The sequence below is a fragment of the Balaenoptera ricei genome, chromosome 9, assembly GCF_028023285.1.
Source record: "Balaenoptera ricei isolate mBalRic1 chromosome 9, mBalRic1.hap2, whole genome shotgun sequence".
In the NCBI taxonomy this organism is placed as follows: domain Eukaryota; kingdom Metazoa; phylum Chordata; class Mammalia; order Artiodactyla; family Balaenopteridae; genus Balaenoptera; species Balaenoptera ricei.
Window position 1 is genome coordinate 6,479,467 of NC_082647.1, and position 18,108 is coordinate 6,497,574.

At 47.8% G+C, this 18,108-nt stretch overlaps 1 protein-coding gene and 1 long non-coding RNA gene across 2 annotated transcripts; one reads left to right on the top strand and one right to left on the bottom strand.

Moving 5' to 3' along the window:
• The first annotated feature begins 1,712 nt into the window (after positions 1-1,712).
• Positions 1,713-3,206, top strand: LOC132371682 (uncharacterized). Its single transcript, XR_009504928.1, has 3 exons — positions 1,713-1,788; positions 2,421-2,588; positions 3,068-3,206. It is a non-coding gene; the product is annotated as an uncharacterized LOC132371682 (long non-coding RNA).
• A 208-nt stretch (positions 3,207-3,414) lies between these two features.
• Positions 3,415-16,426, bottom strand: AOC1 (amine oxidase copper containing 1). The gene is made up of 5 exons (XM_059933063.1): positions 16,368-16,426; positions 6,270-7,851; positions 5,166-5,451; positions 4,678-4,810; positions 3,415-4,457 (listed from the first exon to the last, which is right to left on the bottom strand). The coding sequence occupies exons 2-5, from the start codon at positions 7,846-7,848 to the stop codon at positions 4,188-4,190; spliced, it is 2,268 nt and encodes a 755-aa protein (XP_059789046.1). The 5' UTR covers positions 7,849-7,851; positions 16,368-16,426; the 3' UTR covers positions 3,415-4,187.
• Between the last annotated feature and the right edge of the window lie 1,682 nt (positions 16,427-18,108).

The window sequence follows — 18,108 nt, forward strand, 5'->3', positions numbered from 1 at the left end:
TGTTTCTTTTACTGTAACCTTTGCTTTTCATTGTTTTTGTTATTATAATCACTGTCTATAGCTGTAAGCATGCATAATGGCCCGCCACAGGGAACCCTGCCCCCTGCCTGACTGTTAAACTAAAGTGCCTTTGTTCAGCTCACAGAGAGGCATTCTGACCCTGCCCACCTGTGAATGGCTGCAGAAAAGAAGATGATGGTTTTCTGGGGACCCTAGCCCACCATCTTCTCCGTCTGCCGGCTCTCCGAATAAAGTCGTATTCCTTGCCTCAACACCTCGTCTCTCGACTTATTGGCCTGTCTGTGGAGAGCAGAGAGAGCCTGGACTCAGTAACAGGTGCAGGCAGCAGGACCAGCCTCATGGGCGTATGACTTTAGTCCAAAAGGCCCCACACTTTGTTTAACTTTCTGTTGTCGCCATCTTGAAATTGTTAATTTTTGAGCCAGGGCCTATATTTTCACTGGGGGCTCACAAATGATGTTTCAGGTCCTGGTGGATAACGGTCCACAGCCGGGCAAGCTGCCGGCTTGGATGTAAGCTGAGGATGTAAGCCTCTGGGGGGCACTTATGTCCAGAGGGAAGACTTAAGGACACCTAAAAGTGGAGGGGCATGGCGGCGGAGGGCTTGGTCCACAGGGCAGCCCAGAGGTTTAGACAGAGGCCACCAGCACAGTCTTGATGAACAACTCAGAGCCCCAGGATTTCATGGTTGGCTCTGCTCTTACTGGTATCCTCCAACTTTAGAGACCTTGTCTTGTTGGTGCCCCCTTAAGGCCCTGTGAGTGCTGGGAAGCTGTCCTCAAGAAGTTCTGGTCCCTGGGCTGGCTGGGTGGGCCATACCATCTAGCTGGACTTGGGCTTCTTGGAGCCACCTGTATTTTCAGAGGATCAGTCAGGCTGGTCATGAGGATTCTGGAGCCATGCCTCTTCTGGGGCCCACTCTCTTGGGTCTGGGGCGAGGGCTTGGGTGGGGACACCTGCTGCTCCCCCTTCTCCCACCTGGGGAGGGCCTGACAACGAGGCCAGTGACCCCAGTGTGTACATGGTGTTCAAGAAGAATTCATCTGCCCAGGGATGCTGTGTACTTGAGAATGTCAGGGTCACACCATGAACTGTTGGCGAAAGTGTTCACAAAGGTCATGCTAGGATGACACTTTTGGGGGCCATTTGCAGCTCTAGGGTCGGACCAGACTTCCAGTCTTTATAAAACAAGAAGATGCCCGTTGGAGAGAAGCCCACGTCTCATTACATCACATGACAGTGCCCCGCGGGCTGCACTTACTGACTCTCCGGGCTGTGTCCCCAGCATGACCATGGATGGATGTCTTGACGGTGGGGTCTGAGCCTTCCTCGTCTTTGCATCTCTGGCCAGTCACATTCTGGGGTTTGCATCATGCTTAGAGCAAGGAGGAGCAAGGAGAGAAATGCTGAAAAGGGAGGAGAAGGGAACGAGGTTGAAAAGTGGTTGCCTGCAAGGACCGCCAGGGATCTGGAGTCTGCACGAGTGGGAGGTGAAGACTCCGGGGTGCTTGGGGCTGCCTTTTTAGGGGTGACACTCAGGTGTTCTTGCCATCTCATTAGGTGGGGAGGCGGTGCTGTAGCCAGGGAAATGGCCAAAATTATTAGGGCCAGGGAACAAAAGCAGGGTGGGGGAAAGAGGTCGTGAGGAGTAGGTGTAATCTGGAGTTTGCGCTTCTTAGGCTGTTGGTGACTCAGCCACTCAACAAGCACCACTGAGGGGCCACTGAATGCAGAACATCATCAGACCTGCTATGAAGAGACACAGAGGTAAGTGAGGGATGGGTTTTGGCCTTCAAGCTGCCCCCAGTGTGGGTGGGGATGCAACAGTCCGACACACACAACAACACACATGTGAAGGAGCCCCTTGTCCTCTGGTTTGTAACCTGCTCGCATCTGGGTCCCCTTAAACCAATTACGATCTTCTGTCTTGGGGGAAAGGTTGGAATCTGTATAATTAACATCCAGTCAAAAAGCCAGGACTCGGCCCCCTCTCCCTGTGTGCCCTGGTTCCCTGTCGGCAGACCCTGGTCCTGGGCTTGCTCGGGTGACTGAGCTCCGAGCAGAGACGGGGACACATCGGTGGTGGTGAGGGGGCAGCGGAAGATTCGCTTGTTCTGTTTCCTTCCATCCACAGTCCTCCGGGTGGAAATCCACACCTGTTGTATTAGTTCCTATTGCTGCCATAAATAAACTGCCATAAGCTTAGTGGCTTCAAGCAACACGTTTATTCTCTTACCGTCTAGAGTCTGCAGAGCTGTGTTGCTAATAAAGGCTCTCGGGGAAAATCCATCTCCTTGCCTTTTCCACCGACACCCCTGGCTTGTTGCTCCTTCCCCGACTTCAGGACCAACAGTGTGGCAGCTTCCCTCCTCTCTGACCCCCTGTCTCTCTCTTACCAGAAAGGACCCTCAGAAGGAAAAAACCCACCCCAAACCCAAGAACAATATAGAAGGTTTACACTGAGAAATCCTTGTGATTATATCGAGCCCACCTGGATAATGCAGGAGAATTTCCCATCTCAGGATCCTTACGTTAATCACACCTGCGGAATGCCTTCCTTTTGCCGTGTAAGGTGACATATTCACAGGTCCCAGGGAGGTTAGAATGTGGAAATCTTTGTGGGGGGTTGAGTCTGTCTACTCTATCCATCCTGACCAGCTGCTTTATCCCATTAATCAGCAATAAGGGTTCCTTCCTGCCTCCCTCCTTCTCTTTTTCTTTTAAAACTTAGATTTTATTATTTTGAGTAGGTAATATGTTCCCATGATTAAAAAATAAAAACAACATAGCACTGGGGTGGGAGGTGATGGCACCTGGGGACCCACCGACCTGGGACTGCACTGTGGCCAGGACACTTGGAGGCTCCCTCGACCTCCAGAGGGAGGGAGGAGACCCCGCCCCTCCCCACCACCCTGCCCTCCCCACTGTGGGTCCCCTCAGTCTCTCTTCACTCAAAAAGAAAAAAGCCCACAAAGAAACCCAGCCACACTGAGCGCTCCTTCTCCCTTCCCTGTCTCATCCATCCCGTTTCTCCCTGTGTCTTCAGGTGCTGTGGTTTCGCCGCCTGTGTCCCCCCTAATGTCCAATGGGATGGTGTTAGGAGGTGGGGCCTTTGGGATGTGCTTAAGTCATGAAGGTGGAGCCCTCATGAATGGATTAATGGTCTTATAAAAGAGACCCCGGAAGACCCCTCACCCCTCTGCCATGGGAGGATGTACCGAAAAGTCACAGGTCTTTGACCCAGAAGAAGCCCCTCACGTGACCTTGCTGGTACCCTGATCCTGGACTTCCAGCCTCCAGAGCTGTGAGCAATAAACTTTCGCTGTTTATAAGCCACCCAGACTACGGTGTTTTGTTACAGCAGCTTGAATGGACGAAGACAATAGGTAACCATTTATATTAGAATCATGTGTATTTTTCTAGGGTTTTTATGAATACATATATTCCTCTCTTACACGAAGATTAGCATGCTAGCTATATATTGTTCTATACCTGTTTTCTTACTTAGTATATCCTGAAGATCTTTCCCCATCAGTATAGAGCATGTCCCTGTTCATTGGTTTCCTTTCCAATCGCCTAAAATTGCGCTGTGTGGGCACTCCATGGCTTATTCAGATCTATAGCCTCTCTCGTGTAGAAGGACGTTTGGGTCGTTTCCAGACTTTGCCAGTACAAACAGTACTGCAGTGAATTACTGTGTACATCTACTTCTCCCGTGTTTGTAGGTAGATCTCCAGGATAACTCTGAGAAGTTGGATCAGTGTGTCAGAGGGCAAAGGTGTTTGCAGTTCCGCTCGATTTTGCCGTAGTGTCTTCCTGTGGTGGCACTACTTTGCATGTCCATCAGCCACCCAGAAGGGCCCCCCGCAGACCCCCGAGAGGGAGCCGTCAGCCTCACATTCTCTAAACTGATCTGATAGGTCAACCTAGTATTTCGGTGAGTGTCCTTGCCTGAGTGATGGAGGTCTTCTCTGGGGTGGAGGCCAAGGCCTTGTGTTTCTCATCTGTGTGTGTCCCACACGCCCGGCCTGGTGTATGGCCTCATCTGCTTTGCCTTCTGCAGGAAGCAGCATAGGAGCTGAGCCCTGAGGGGGTTTACTGTCTGTGCCTGGGGTGGGGGGGGGGCACTCGGGCTTCAGGTGGGAGTTAGTGGGGGGAGGGGGCCTTCACACAGGCCTGTAGGTTCCGTTGTAGCTGAAAGGGGGAGGCATCAAGCAGCCCCCCTCCTCCTCAGGGATCCAGTGCTGCACATAGGTGGAGCCATTTTCCAGAGGCCACACGACCACGAGGTCTCTGGACGCCAGGGACGGGTCCTCTGGGAAGAAGTTGAAGGGCCGGAGCAGGAAGCCCACGGAGTTCCCGGGCGTGGCCGTGTTGGGGATGTCCTCTGCGTGGGGGATGTGCAGGAAGCCCACTGTGACCCAGGCCACCAGGTCCTGCAGGAGAGCGGGGTGGGCGGTGCTGAGGCGGCTCAGAGGGGAAGGGGTGGGCGACCCCCCTAAGCCCCACGTTTAAGGGAGGGGCGAATCCAGCGACCACCGAGCTCGCTCTCCAAGCAGCAAGCCGGCCCTCCCCATCCTGGGACCGGGCACAGACCTTGGGACTGGGCGGGGATCTGGTCTCAGGGTGGGGCCGGGAGAGGGGCAGCGCTGGTACCTTGCCTTCAATGTTCTCGTTGTTGCGCAGAAACTCCTCAAAGACCACAGGTGGGTCCCAGGGGTCGTTCTGGTTGTAGATACTGCTGCTGCGTAGCTCAGACTCCCGGTATCTGGTCACTGCCAGGGGATACCTGTCCGGGCAGAGGAGAAGGTAGCCTCCAGCCCCTCCCAGGGAGCACCTTCAGGGTCAATGACGGGGGAAGGTTACTGCCTTCCCTCAGACGCGGGATCATCCCCTGGAAGTCAGCCACACGCACTGTCAACAGAGGCTCCAGGGCTCCGCAGGGGCTCTGTACTCCCCTCCCAAAACACACAGCCACGTGACCAAGAACGTACACATGTGCACACGCGCACACACACGCCCAGGTACACCACAGCCTAGACTCAGGATCTCTTGGACAGAAACACAGACACACGCGGACACAGGGAAACACAGGGACACCGAGAGGAGCCTCCAGGCCTCCCGGCCTCCCGGGCCTCCCTCACCTGGCCCAGGTGACAGCCCACTCCTCCTGCCAGCCCGGGGGCAGCACTTGGTCAGCCATGGAGTGGATCTGCAGTCGGTAGCTGCGCTTGTGGCCCCAGGGGTTCTCCTGGGGGCTGGTAAACAGCAGGTACTTGGGCAGAGTCTGCCTGAAGCTGAAGGCCGCCTGGCGCTCCCGGGAGTACCTCGTCTCCTGGAGAGCCGGCTGGACCAGGCGGTGTCTCGGGCTCCAGGGGTTGGTGGTGTTTTCCAGCTTCATCTGCAGGGTCTGGAAGCTATTCTTGGTGCCTGAGTGTGTGCAGGGAAGGAGGAGAATCGAGCTCCCTGCACTAAAGCCTCCGCATTCCGCCCTGGGCCCTCCTTCCCAACCACACCCAACAACAAGCCGTGGGGATGAAGAGGATGTCAGGGGCCTGCACTGAGCCAGACGGCGGTGGAGGGAAGGGACCGAGGAACTAGGAGACGGCTCAGAGTTGGGCACGGCAGCTGCAGTGATTCCACTGTGACCCTGGACAGTTCCTCTCGAGAGCAGAGCTCTGTGTCTGTTTGCTGAGGCCTTGGCCCCAGCAAAGGGCAGCTGGCCTTTCCCCAGGGGAAGAGACTATGTCATTGCCCTCTGGGCCCAGGGGCGAAAGGGGCGGAGTGAGAAGAATCTGCCCACCTGGTCATGCGGGGCACTTCTAACATGTGATTTGATGTCAGGCCAAATCCTGTCATTACGCCCATGTCATCTTTTAAGGTGACACCACTAACTCAAGAGACATAAGGAGTATTCCCGACGTCACCGCATCCACTCAAAGCACCGGGCAGCGACATTTCTCACACTCCTGGGCATTATCACCTCCCCCGCCCTGTGCACACCTTTCTATCCGGTCCGTCCCCCTAGGGGGTCAATGAAGCACCAGGGGAACAGCTGGCACTATTCACGGTCACCGTTTTGCAGGGCACACAGATTTCTAGCACTGCAGGGTCCACGCATGCAGGCTGGGGAAACTCTCCTGGTATGGCGCTTCCAGGGGAAGTCTAAGCACCATCTCCCATGAGTGTAAGTTATTGCTCGGATGCGGACGTTCGACCCGGAGGGTGGTTCCGAGCCTGAGTCCTACCTGCCACGTCCAGGTCAACGCGGTAATGCACTAGGTGGGTGTGCATGTTGCCGATCAGGTGTGTGTGCAGGCGGGTCCCATGGCGCAGCCCCTCGGGGGTGTAGAAGGTGGCGTGGACATAGCCGGTGGCGTGCATCTTGGCCTCCATCACCCCATTGGGGTAGAAGATGAAGTCCCAGATATAGTCATAATTGTAGACCGTCGAAGTGGTCCTCAGCACCAGCACCTGGCCCTTGAGGCCCGCATAGAAGTTGAAGCCGTCGCTGAAGTTGGAGTTAAAGTGCCGCCGGATGGGCACCCCCGTGGGCATCTCGAAGAGACAGAGGGCGCGGGGGTAGAGGACAGGACCGTCGGCGTCGTAGTAGTGGAGGGCATCCAGGAAGGTGGCCGTCTCCGGGCAGTCGACGCCAGGGGCCAGCTCATGAGTGACGCTGCCCAAGCCCCAGCCGACGTCCATGTACTTGGTCTGCATGCCTGCGGGTGTGTGTCCTCCGTACAGCGCCACGGCCTCCTGCACGCTCACCTCGTAGGCTATACGCTCACCTCCGAAGTGCACGTCCAGGACCTGCAGCCCCGAGGACGAGCGCAGCCGGAAGGTGAAGCTCCAGCCCCCGTAGAGCACGGTGTTGCCCTCCAGGCTGTAGCGGGGGCCCTCGGGCTGCACCAGGCGGGGGCCGTTCATGGTGATGGCGAAGTCCCCACGTGGCTGGTAGAAGGAGAAGAGGGCGGCCTCTGGTAGGCTCGCTCCATCCTTGTCCTTGGCCAGCGGGTCTTCCAGGACTACCGCATCCACCTCTCCGTCGTCATACTTCTGAGCCAGCTCGGCGGGGCTGCGGTAGAACTTCCCGTTGTACCAGACCTGCTCCACCGTCCAGTCTTGGGGGTTCGTGCTTGCATGATCCACCAGGAGCTCCAGCCCAGTGGGGTGCAAGAAGTAGCCTTTCATATGGCGCTGCAAGATGAACCAAGAGCGGCGCTGGCCGGAGGCCAAGCCACGGGGCGCCACGTCTGTGAACGTCAGGCACCGCTCGTGGCAGTGTCCGAATGTGAAGCCCGTGGTGCGACGGAAAAACTGCCGCAGGGGCTTGCTGGCCTCCTCCAGGGTGTGGCCCAGGAGGGTATACTCTGCCTTGGAGATGGGCCTGGAGGCCCAGGAGGCCTGGTGCCCGGGCTTGTGGGGCAGGTGTCGCATGTAATGGGGCTTGGGCAGTGGTCCCACAGCAAACTCGGTGATGTTGGGATGCTCCTGGGCTCCGAAGAAGATGACAGCACGTGCTTCCCGAACGGGAAGCTGGTGGCCTTTATGCAGAAATTTCAGCACGTGTTGCTTCTTGGGCAGCAACATCTCAATGAGGAACACGGAGTTCTTGGCCATGGTCAATGTGCTGGATGGCTGCAGCCTCAGCTCCTTCTGGGACCAAAGGAAGCTGTGCACGGTCTTCAGCTCTTGGGCGCTCAGGTCCGCAAACACCCTGCCCTTGTTGCCGGGGGTCCGTGGGGAGCCCTCTGCCGCGGCCAACGTCTGTAGCACCAGGATGGCAGCACCCGCCCAGCCGAGGGCCAGGGTCTTCCGCCCCATGGTCTGGAATGCAGTGGAGTAGATGAACTTAGTTTCATGGGAGGAAATGGGTTTCCACCAGGTCGGGTCTTGGACTACGATGTCCCTTGGCCTTGTGTTTTTCCCACAGACTCACTTCCTGGCTCGTCCCTGCCCAGCTCGAGGCAGCCCTCGGTGGCAGCAGGGGACCCACGCAGCTCCCAATGCTGCTCTGGTCTCTGCTGTCCATCGATTTTAATTCTGTGCCCTCCTCCCTGGTCCGTAAACCTCTTTTAGTCCCGTGGATTTTCTTACTTGTGCAAACTCCTTTTCCCCTTCTCTGTGCGTTACCTCTGCGGGGCAGCTCTTATCTCTCCAGCTTTAGGTCACTCGGAGATTCACAGTGCCCCCTCAAATGCCACAAAATGCTTATTGTGCCATGGGTACTGATGGCAAAACTGCATTTTTGATACAACACGATGTTTTTTATGTAGATAAAATCTGAAATTTAGTGTAGAAGTTCAAAGATTTGGCTCTGGAGCTAGGCTGCCAGATTTCGAGTGCTAGTACATCTCACCATTGGGAACAGCTGTGTGACCTTGGGCTCCTTGCTTAAACTCTCTGGGCCTCCATCCACCCAACGGTGAAATGGAAATAAACGGAAAAATCAGTTGGACCATAAGGACAAAGTGTTTAGAACAAGCCTGCCTCCTGGGAAGCACTCAAGAAATGCGAGCTACTCTTCTTTTTAAAGTTAACCATGAGGATATACTCTCTGATGCCAGAATATTTAAACTTCCGAGCCGCGTAGAGAGATTTGACTGGTTAGGCTATAGACCTGCGCCTGCCCAGGTGATGTGGAGAACGGGCTGGCTGGCCGTGCCCAGGCTTCTTTAGCCCCTCCAGTGGGGCCCTCCGGTTGTGACCACTTGGCCATCCAAGGCCAAGGCCACGAGGAGGGCACCTCAGGGTGCCGTCATCCCAGGGGGCAATTCAGGGAGATGCTCTTTCCCCTTCCATTTCGAGGGGAGGCTGTGGTTAGGGTCTCATGGCCCATCCCCCAGAGCCGACAGTACAATCCCCTCCCCTCTGGTTCCTCATCTTGTTCCCTACCTGCCCCGCCCACCCCGCGCTGGTGGGAAGGACCAGGGACTCACGTGATCTTCTCTCCAGCCTGAAGGGGTGCGGGCACTGGAGGGGCTACTAGGTGAATCCAGAGCCAGCAGAAAGGTATGTGGTGAGCTCTTGTTCTACTATTAAATTTGGGTCGAGCCTCTATTTTTTTTTTTTTTTTTAAACTAGACTTTACTTTGAGAGAAGTTCTAGGTTCACCGCAAAATTGAGAGAAATGTACAGAGATCCCATGTAGCTCCTCCCCGCCCCCCAGGTAGCTTTGCCACTATCAACTTCCCCCACCTGAGTGATACGTTTGTTACAGTGTACCACTGTGAACCTACAATGACACATCATTATCACCCAAAGTCCATAGCTTACATTAGGGTTCACTCTTGGTGAACATTCTATGGTTCATGAACATTCTATGGAACATTCTTGGTTGTACATTCTATGGGTTTTGACAAATGTGTAATGACAAGCATCCATCATTATAGTCCCATACAGAACAGTTTCACTGCCCTCAAAATCCTCTCTACTCCAACTATTCATCCTTCTCCTCCTCCTTCTCCTGCAAATCCTGGCAACCACTGATCTTTTCACTGTCTCCATAGTTTTGCCTTTTGCAGAACGTCATGCTGTCAGGATCATACAGGATGCAGTCTTTTCAGACTAGCCTCTTTGACTCAGTAAAATGCATTTAAGTCCCTCCATGTCTTTTAGTGTCCAAGTCCGCCATTTTTTTATAATCTCTGATGAAATAAAATTTATATTTTAAGGCAGGACAAGAAAAAATTAAACATAAAATTCTCTCTCTGTGTTCATTTGGGCCTCCCTCCCTAATGTGCAATGTGCATCTGCATTACACATTAACCAGAGCCCCACAAAGATGGGAATGCCTGCAGGACCATAAAGAATAATTTTTTTTTCTCTCCTCTGATGCTAGCAATGTAACTTCTTAGAAGAATAGTGTTCTTTCCCAGCTCTGTAGGAGGTCGTGGTGATTTGCTTCCTGCTCTATATGTGCTTACCTGGACTATGCATCCTTGGTGAACTTTATATAAAATATCAGTATGTCATTTTGATGAAAGATCCTTTTGTCCTGAAAATGTATATGACATTGCCTTCAACTTCTAACAGGTGGAGCAGTTCTCAGAGCTTTTTGAGAATCTGCTTCCCAGGTTATAATCCTCAGTTTGGCTCAAATAAAATTCCCTTTTTTTCTTCTTAACTTGATAGTTAATTGAATTTTCTCGGTGTAGTTGGCAGGACATCAGAGACACCCACCAGAGGACAACTGGAGTCTACCCTGAACTGGAGCTTGGTACCAGCACAGGCGCTTTGAGCTCCACCCGCTTCTTGGTACTCTTCAGGTGCTTTGGTGAGTTCTCCCGATATCTGGACATCATTGCTTTAAATGACGTCTTGAACTTTACTGGAGCTGTTTTTCTTGGGACTTGGATCCTAAGGGAGTACCAGTACATTTGCTAGCCAGGGACCTAGGGGGAACTTTGGAGTGAACTGGTTGGCTGTCCTTTTTTAAAATTTGGCTTAAATTGGAAAGATTATGTACATATGGTCTGAACAAACTGTTTGCTAGTGAAATGAAGACTAAGCCCGCTCGGCTCCAAAGAAAAAGGAACACCTGCTCCTTCTGGCCACAAGGTGTTCTCAGGCCACTGAGAACCTAGAGGAAGTGTCTGGGGATCAATCCTCGTGACGTGTAGTGATCCCACAGAGGGTCCCACTACAGTCATTAAATAAATTCTGCTTGCCGGGGAGGCGTAACAAGGGCTAATCACCTAGTGCCCCAATCACCCACGGCAGGTTTAGACCGTCGGAGGGAGGAACCAAGACAACTAAGAGAGTCAAACTGACCCAGGGGTAACTCCTTGGGGAGCTGGACTCAGAAGCAGCACACATTCCGTCCATCACACTGCCCTCAGAAAGTTGTTCAGACCATATCTGAATTAGGCTACCAAATAACGAGAAACCGTGCCTCAAAGGCCAAACAGCTCCCAGACCGGCAGCCACTCACGGGAACTCTGGCTGGCTTTGTGTACAAATGGAACAAAGCCAATGTTTGCAAGCACTTATTTTAACTCTTAAATGGCCAGGATGGAGCTTTTTTGACATTCTAGAGAAAGCCACCTTGATAAAACACCTTTTCAAAATTCTGGCCCCGAGAGAATAAAAATATTCCTAGAAGAATGCTTGAAGTTATAACTCTTACTGTGTCCTTGAAATATAAACACAGCTCAGATCACTTGAGACTACAGCCTTAGCTCAATTAGTAGAACTTAAAACTGAAAGGAAGAAAAAAAAGGGAAAGATGTTTTTAAAGCAGGAAAATTATGATATCTCTGTCTGTGCCTGTCTGGATATATGTATGTCTGTATGTATGTTATAAATATGATATGGCCCTACCTCCAGAAGGTGTTATCAAAATTAATTTGTAAAAGAGCTCTATTTGACTCAAAAGTAAGTGCTTACAATTCAAATATTTCTCAATGTAACTTAAACTAGCCCAATTTTTTTTGAAGGATCACGTGATCTAGGATTAATTTTTAATGAGTAAAAACAAGTTTAAACTGATGGTTTAGTTAATACAGACGTGTCTTTAGAGTCATCAACATTAAGTATAATACTTTTATTGTACCTAGGTTTACTTGAAATCAGTAAGCTCATATTATCTATGTTACAAAATTTGTAGCGAGATAATTAATGGTATGATGATAATTTCATAAGTAAAAAAAGAGAGATGAATGGGATAAGAGCTTTTGGGTGAACTCTCTAAGAATAATATGTTTTATGGTGTGTCTACCTAAGAACAAATTCTCCAGATTTTTGGCAACCTGAACCTTCAAAGTTCTGCTAAATTAAATTAAATGATGGAAATTCATTGCATGTCTAGATCATTTTTAATAAGATAAATACTGAAACATTCATTGCTAAAGAAGTCTATGTTTACCTACTCTTGACCTCTTATTACAGAGAGACTAAATATGCTTGAAACTAATAATAAATATATTTTGTGCTTTATTGAAAGATTGTACTATGAAATGGCATTTATTTCTAGAAATTAATTTGAAAAAGGGAATCTTAAAAAGGGAATCTTGAGAAAAGAGTTTTATGCATGGTCAAGACTAAGATTAGATTTAATTTAATTTAATGAATTTTAATATTAAAGGTGAAATGATGTAAAACTAGAACTTGTTTTTTTCTCTGTTGTGAGGAAATAAGGTTTTTTTTTGGAAATATTGGTCTGCTTTTGTTAACAGACTGTAATGTTTCTTTACCAGTAACTTTCTGCCCTTGCCTTTGAAATCTTTTATTGTCATTTTGGTTATGTGAATAAGTATTGTTTCACAGTTACTTATGATCCTACTTGACCAAACACTTAAAACCTTTTGATATCTTTGACAAACTTTTCTCAAAGCAAATTCTAAATGAAGTTCTTTTGACGTCTAGCTAACTTCAGAATGCTTCAGAGGGCCCCTGAACATCTCAGAGAGATATATTAAAATAATTAGGCTTATATGGTGTATTAAATTAGATGGGAAACATTGTCAAATGAGTAATAATAAATCTTCTTATGCTATATTTTATAAGTAAATATTATTAATATAAAAGTTCTAGAAATTATATGAAGTTCCTAAAATTTGAAATGTCCTGGTATGTTATGTCATAATTCTAGTTATTATCCTAAAATGTTGTATGTCACAGAAATAGCCAAGTGTCCTTGACAACTGCATTGTAATCAGGTCTCTAACCATGCTTTTTAAGTCTTTTGTCATTTATAGACAGTTATTGTCTTAACCTGATGCTTTTACAAAAATGCCTGTAGATGACTTGCTTTATGCTCCAAAACTAAGTTAAACTTGGTAGCAAAAGGACTTCCACCTGGTATGAGGGTTATTTCGGAAACAGCTCTCTCGTAAGGCTACTGAAGAAATAGTAATAGGGGCTCCTTTAACTGTTTATGTCATACACTCAGCTGAGTCTCTTTTAAACTCTCACCACACTCAGCACAATTCTGTAAGCCAGCTAACTTCTTATGAAGTTGTTGCTTTCTGCTCCTAATACTACCTTGGTTTGATGTAATAGCATTAACCTTGCAACTTTGCTTCCAGAAGCACAGGAAGAAAACAACCATGACCGTATCTTGTTAACAGATTATCTTCTTGCTCCCAGGAATGACTTATAAGAAGCTGCTATTGATAAAGCTGACCTAATTTAATTTATAGATGGGTCCTACTTATGGGATGAACGGGACATTACCGAGCCAGGTATGCAATAACGTCCACAATGGACATAATTGAAAACTTTTTTTTACCAGAAACAAAGTCAGCACAACAAGCCAAATTAATTGCCTTATCTCTAGCTTGTCAACTAGCTAAGCCCAGGTAACAAATATTTATACTGACAGTTGCTATTCTTTTGGAGTGGCATACAACTTTGGAATGCTATGAAAACAGTGAGGTTTTAAACCTCTTCAGGACAACTTATAAAAAAATAGAAAACAGGTTGAAGAGTTATTAATCATTATACAACTGCCCAAACAGTTAGCAATTATTAAAACAACACGGCATTCGAAATCTGACACAGCAGAAACTAAAGGAAATCAGCTTGCTGATGCTGCAGCCAAATGGACAGCTTTAAATATTCGTCCTGTCCAGCCTCCAGAATGTCCACTGCTGTCCATTAACCCTGCTAACTCAATAAAAGATTTCTTTCTACAGGCTCAAGAAATCACCACTAAAGGAGAGAAACAGATATGGCAACAAAAAGGGGGAATTTTGACCCCTCCACACAAATATGGTTTAGACCTGATAAAACAAAATGAAACTTACAGTGTCTATTGAAGCCCAATGGCTATTGCTCCAACATGTACATTCTTTAACCCGTTGGGCGTCTGAAAAAAGGTTTTTATGGGGAAAACAATATTTTGGAAAATTTCACCCATAGTGGTGCAGAGGAAATATATTATATCATTGACAGGGACTTATTTAGACAATTAAAAAAATTGGTAACTACTTTTACAGCAAGCTCCCAGGAGATGAAAAGGATCATGGATTACAACCTAGATATTTTATTTATTGGAAAGGACATCAGATAAAAGATTCTTTGCAGCCATAATGGAAAGAACCTTATCAAGTATCAATATTATTAACTAATCCATGCACAACCAAACCAAAGGACACTAATTCATGGAATCACACCTCCCATCTTAAAAAGACCCCTCCACTTGAATGGACTTTGATCCCTGTTTCTGGCACCTGGCTTCAACTAAGGCAAGCATCACCAAGCTAGGATGAGAAGAAGATGACAACAGTAGCAAACAACTGATCTGATAGTCGAAACCAGGCCTGTAAGACCCATCCCACCAGTTCAATTGTACTGTTTACCAAAAGTCTGTCTCTCTATCAAAATTAGAGTTATTGTTCTAATTCTAGCTACGTTTTTGCCCCAAAGTTTAGGATAGGAAGAAAACTCTTTAGTACCACTGTCACAAAATATAGTTACTAGGGGCAATTTAGCTGCTGTTGTATTTGTCATCCAATTCCTAAGTCAACACAAGGCCGAGATAACCCCACATAATTTTTGTCACTGACTTTTCAGATGTTTCTATAATCTACAAAAAGTCTCCCCATTGGCATATACCTCCATATTGGTTTACTACATTCAATTAGTTTACTCAGTTCTGAAGTTTCTATGATGAGAAAGTGATGCTGAAAAATCAAATGGCACTTGATTTTTAAAACTGCTTTGCAGGGGAAAACTTATGCTATAATCCAGACAATGTTGTGCTTTGATACCAGATGAGTCCTCTAATATAACCATCTAATGACTCACATAAGAAATCAGATTTCTGCACTGGGGAATTCCCTTTCTAGTCTAAATGAAATCTTGAATAAATGGTTCAATTCTGGGGATTCATAGCTTAAATCTCTGCTTCTGACTTTGTTATTGTTGTTTGCCATATTGATTGTGTTCTATATCATTTATAGAGTAATAATCTCTTGTGCCTCTCGATGTATATTCAAAACTCCACCTAGAATACTGATGTCTAAATGACTTGAAACTACTGATCATATCTACAGCTCTATATAAAATAGTGGGCATGCACAATTCACATACAGAGTAAAATTGGCATAAGTCTTATTGGACAACCTAGAGTTGACTATCAGTCCATGCCAAGCATTCTACTAGCCTAATCCCCTTAAAGGAAAGAAAGAACTGGGCTGTTAAGACAGGGCATTGGGGGACATGGTGGATCCAGAGCAGATAAGCAACCACCCTGGCATTGGGGGACCAAATATTTGATCACCTAATGCTTTCTATTGAAAGATTAATGATCAAAGGGGGGAAATAATGAAATAAAATTTACATTTTAAGGTAGGACAAGAAAAAATTAAACATAGAATTTTCTCTCTGTGTTTGTTTGGGCCTCCCTCCTTTCCTCCTTAATATGCAATGTGCATCTGCATTACACATTAACCAGAGCTCCTCAAAGATGGGAGTGCCTGCTGGACCGTAAAGATCAATGTTTTCCCTTTCTTCTGATGCTAGCAATGTAACCGCTGAAGAGAATAGTGTTCTTTCCCAGCTCTGCAGGGGGTCATAGTGACTTGCTGCCTGCTCTATATGTGCATACCTGGACTATGCATCCTTGGTGAACTTTATGTAAAATATCAATATGTCATTTTGATGTATGACCCTTTTGTCTTGAAAATGTATATGACTGTGCCTTCAACTTCTAACTGGCAGAACAGCTCTCAGAGCTTTCTGAGAATCTGCTCCCTGAGTTCTAATCCTCAGTTTGACTTGAATGAAATTCTCCTTTTTTCTTCTTAACTTGGTAGTTAACTGAATTTTCATCAACACTTCTTATCCCCAAATTGCTTTTTTTTCTTAACTTGGTAGTTAACTGAATTTTATTTTCTTAACTTGGTAGTTAACTGAATTTTCATCAGCACTTCTTATCCCCAAATTGCTTTCTGCTCTGCTAAGGAGGGAGATGAGGAAGAGACCTGCGGTCCTTTAACCCGAACTTGGCTATTCCTTTAACCTTTCCCTTTCCCAGTACCATCCTCTTGTCCAAAGTCCAAATGGGCAGTGGGTGAGGTGGACAATGGCAATGAAGCCACGGGAGAAGGGAGAACTTAGTGGCCAGTGAGACCTCCATGCTGGGAGATGTGAAACACACCCTCTCCTCCCTGCTGCTCATCTCCGGCACCCGAAGAACAGCGGCCACCTCCTCACTGCACATTTCCCATCTTGCCCCCGGGCAGCTTGTGCCCTGGAGTGACACCTTCTGGGCTGTTGCCCCTCCGTCTTGTGTCTTTGTTTCTCTTGACCCCTCACTCCATGTCCATCTTCCCTTGCTTCCCTCCTTCCCAGTCAACCCCTGCTTGACTCTCCCCAAATATCCCATCAGTACATACCTGTGTGCTCTGCTCTGGGCTCGCCTCTGCTGCCAGACTTTGTCTCTGACTCCTTGAGCTTTATGGCTCTATTGGTCCCGCCCTGGAGGGAGGGACAGTGTGAGGCATGTGCTGACCAAGGTTGTGACCACAGCTCAGGAGGCTCCACAATGGGCAAGGGGAGTGGCACAAGGAATTGTGTGGGGCTCTGGCTGCTGCAGCCCAAAAGGCACCTGTTACCCCAAGCACCCAAGCTGGGAAACTGCCCAGTCCTTCACCACTTTAGCAGCTGGGTTCACTTCTGTTTTCCCCAACAACACCTGTGCCCTAGATCTGCTTCCCTATCTTCCTCCTGCTGCAGGGACACCTTTCACAATAGTTGTCTGTGTTTTCTCTGTTATGATCTGTGCTGTGCCAAGGTCCGTTAAAGTAGGTGGTGAGTTTCAGAGGCCGGAGATAAGGACAAGGAGAAATTTACCAGCAAGTAGTCTCACCTGAAGCAGATATACGGACAAAGGCAGAAGCTGGTAGAGACTGACACCAAAACCAAAAACAGAGAATTTAACCCATGTGTAAATGGAGAATCAGAGACAGAATAGTTTGGGAGAGAGAAGCCACTGAGTTGAGACTCCAGAAGAAGTCATATTAGCCATCTCTGAGACCCTGGCAGGATTCAGGAAGGAGGGAGGAGTTGGCTGGGAAGAAAGTCTATCAGGATGGCTGAGGCTGCGGCCCAGAGAAGCGAAAAGGGAAAGGGAAGTGCGGGTGGGGTGGGGCAGGTACCTGTGCCAGGAGGGGAAATAGTACTAGAGTGGCTTGGTTAGATGGCGAGGGCAAAAACGGGCAGGGAGGATGCTCTTGGTCAAAGGGAAAGAATAGTCAGGAACACTGTGTGGCTTGGGAGGACCAAGAGGTCATTTTCCCCTTGCTCACCAATTCTTGATGGCTGATTCTTTTATCATTACATGCCTTTTGTCTTTCTCATCATTATCTTCCTGCTTCTTGCATTGCAAGTCATTTCAGTATTTACTGACAGCTAGATGAAGGAAGGAGAAAATGGTTAATCAACCTGATACTTGTTTGCAATTTCAGAAATCAGAAAGTCAGATAACAAGTGTTGGTGAGGATGTGGAGAAATCAGAACCCTATACAGAGTTCACGGGAATGTAAATGGTGCAGCCACTTTGGAAAACAGGCTGGCAGTTCCTCAAATGATTAAACATAGAGTTACCATATGTCCAGAAATTCCACTGCTAGGTGAATGAGAAATGAAAACATATGCCCACACAGAAACTTGTATATGGATGTTCATAGCAGCATTATTCATAATAGCCAAAAGGTGGAAACAGCCCAATGTCCATCAACTGATGAATGGATAAACAAAATGTGATATATCCACACAACGGAATGCTATTTGGCATTAAAAAGAAATGAAGTACTGATACATGCTACAGTATGAATGAATCTTAAAAACATGTGAAATGAAAGAAGCCAGTTAAGAAAGACCACCTATTATATTATTCCATTTAAATTAAGAATCCAGAATAGGCAAATCTGTAGAGACAGAAAGTAGATTAGTGGTTGCTTCAGGCTGAGGAGGGGAGGTTGTGTAGGTGCTGATACCAAATGGATGTGGGGTTTCTTTTTGAACTGATGAAAATGTTCTAAAATTGACTGTGGTGAGGGTTGTATATATCTGTGAGTATACTAAAATCCATCAAATTATTTACCTTATGGGTGAATTGTGTAGTAAGTGAATGAT

Bases quoted from the DNA above. Each gene is read 5' to 3' on its own strand.
- AOC1 (XM_059933063.1), bottom strand. From the start codon at position 7,848: ATGGGGCGGAAGACCCTGGCCCTCGGCTGGGCGGGTGCTGCCATCCTG. The intron at 4,811-5,165 runs GTGAGGGAGGCC...CTGCCCGGACAG, and splicing joins TGGGCTGTCACCTGGGCCAG to GTATCCCCTGGCAGTGACCA. The intron at 4,458-4,677 runs GTACCAGCGCTG...GCTCTCCTGCAG, and splicing joins ACGAGAACATTGAAGGCAAG to GACCTGGTGGCCTGGGTCAC.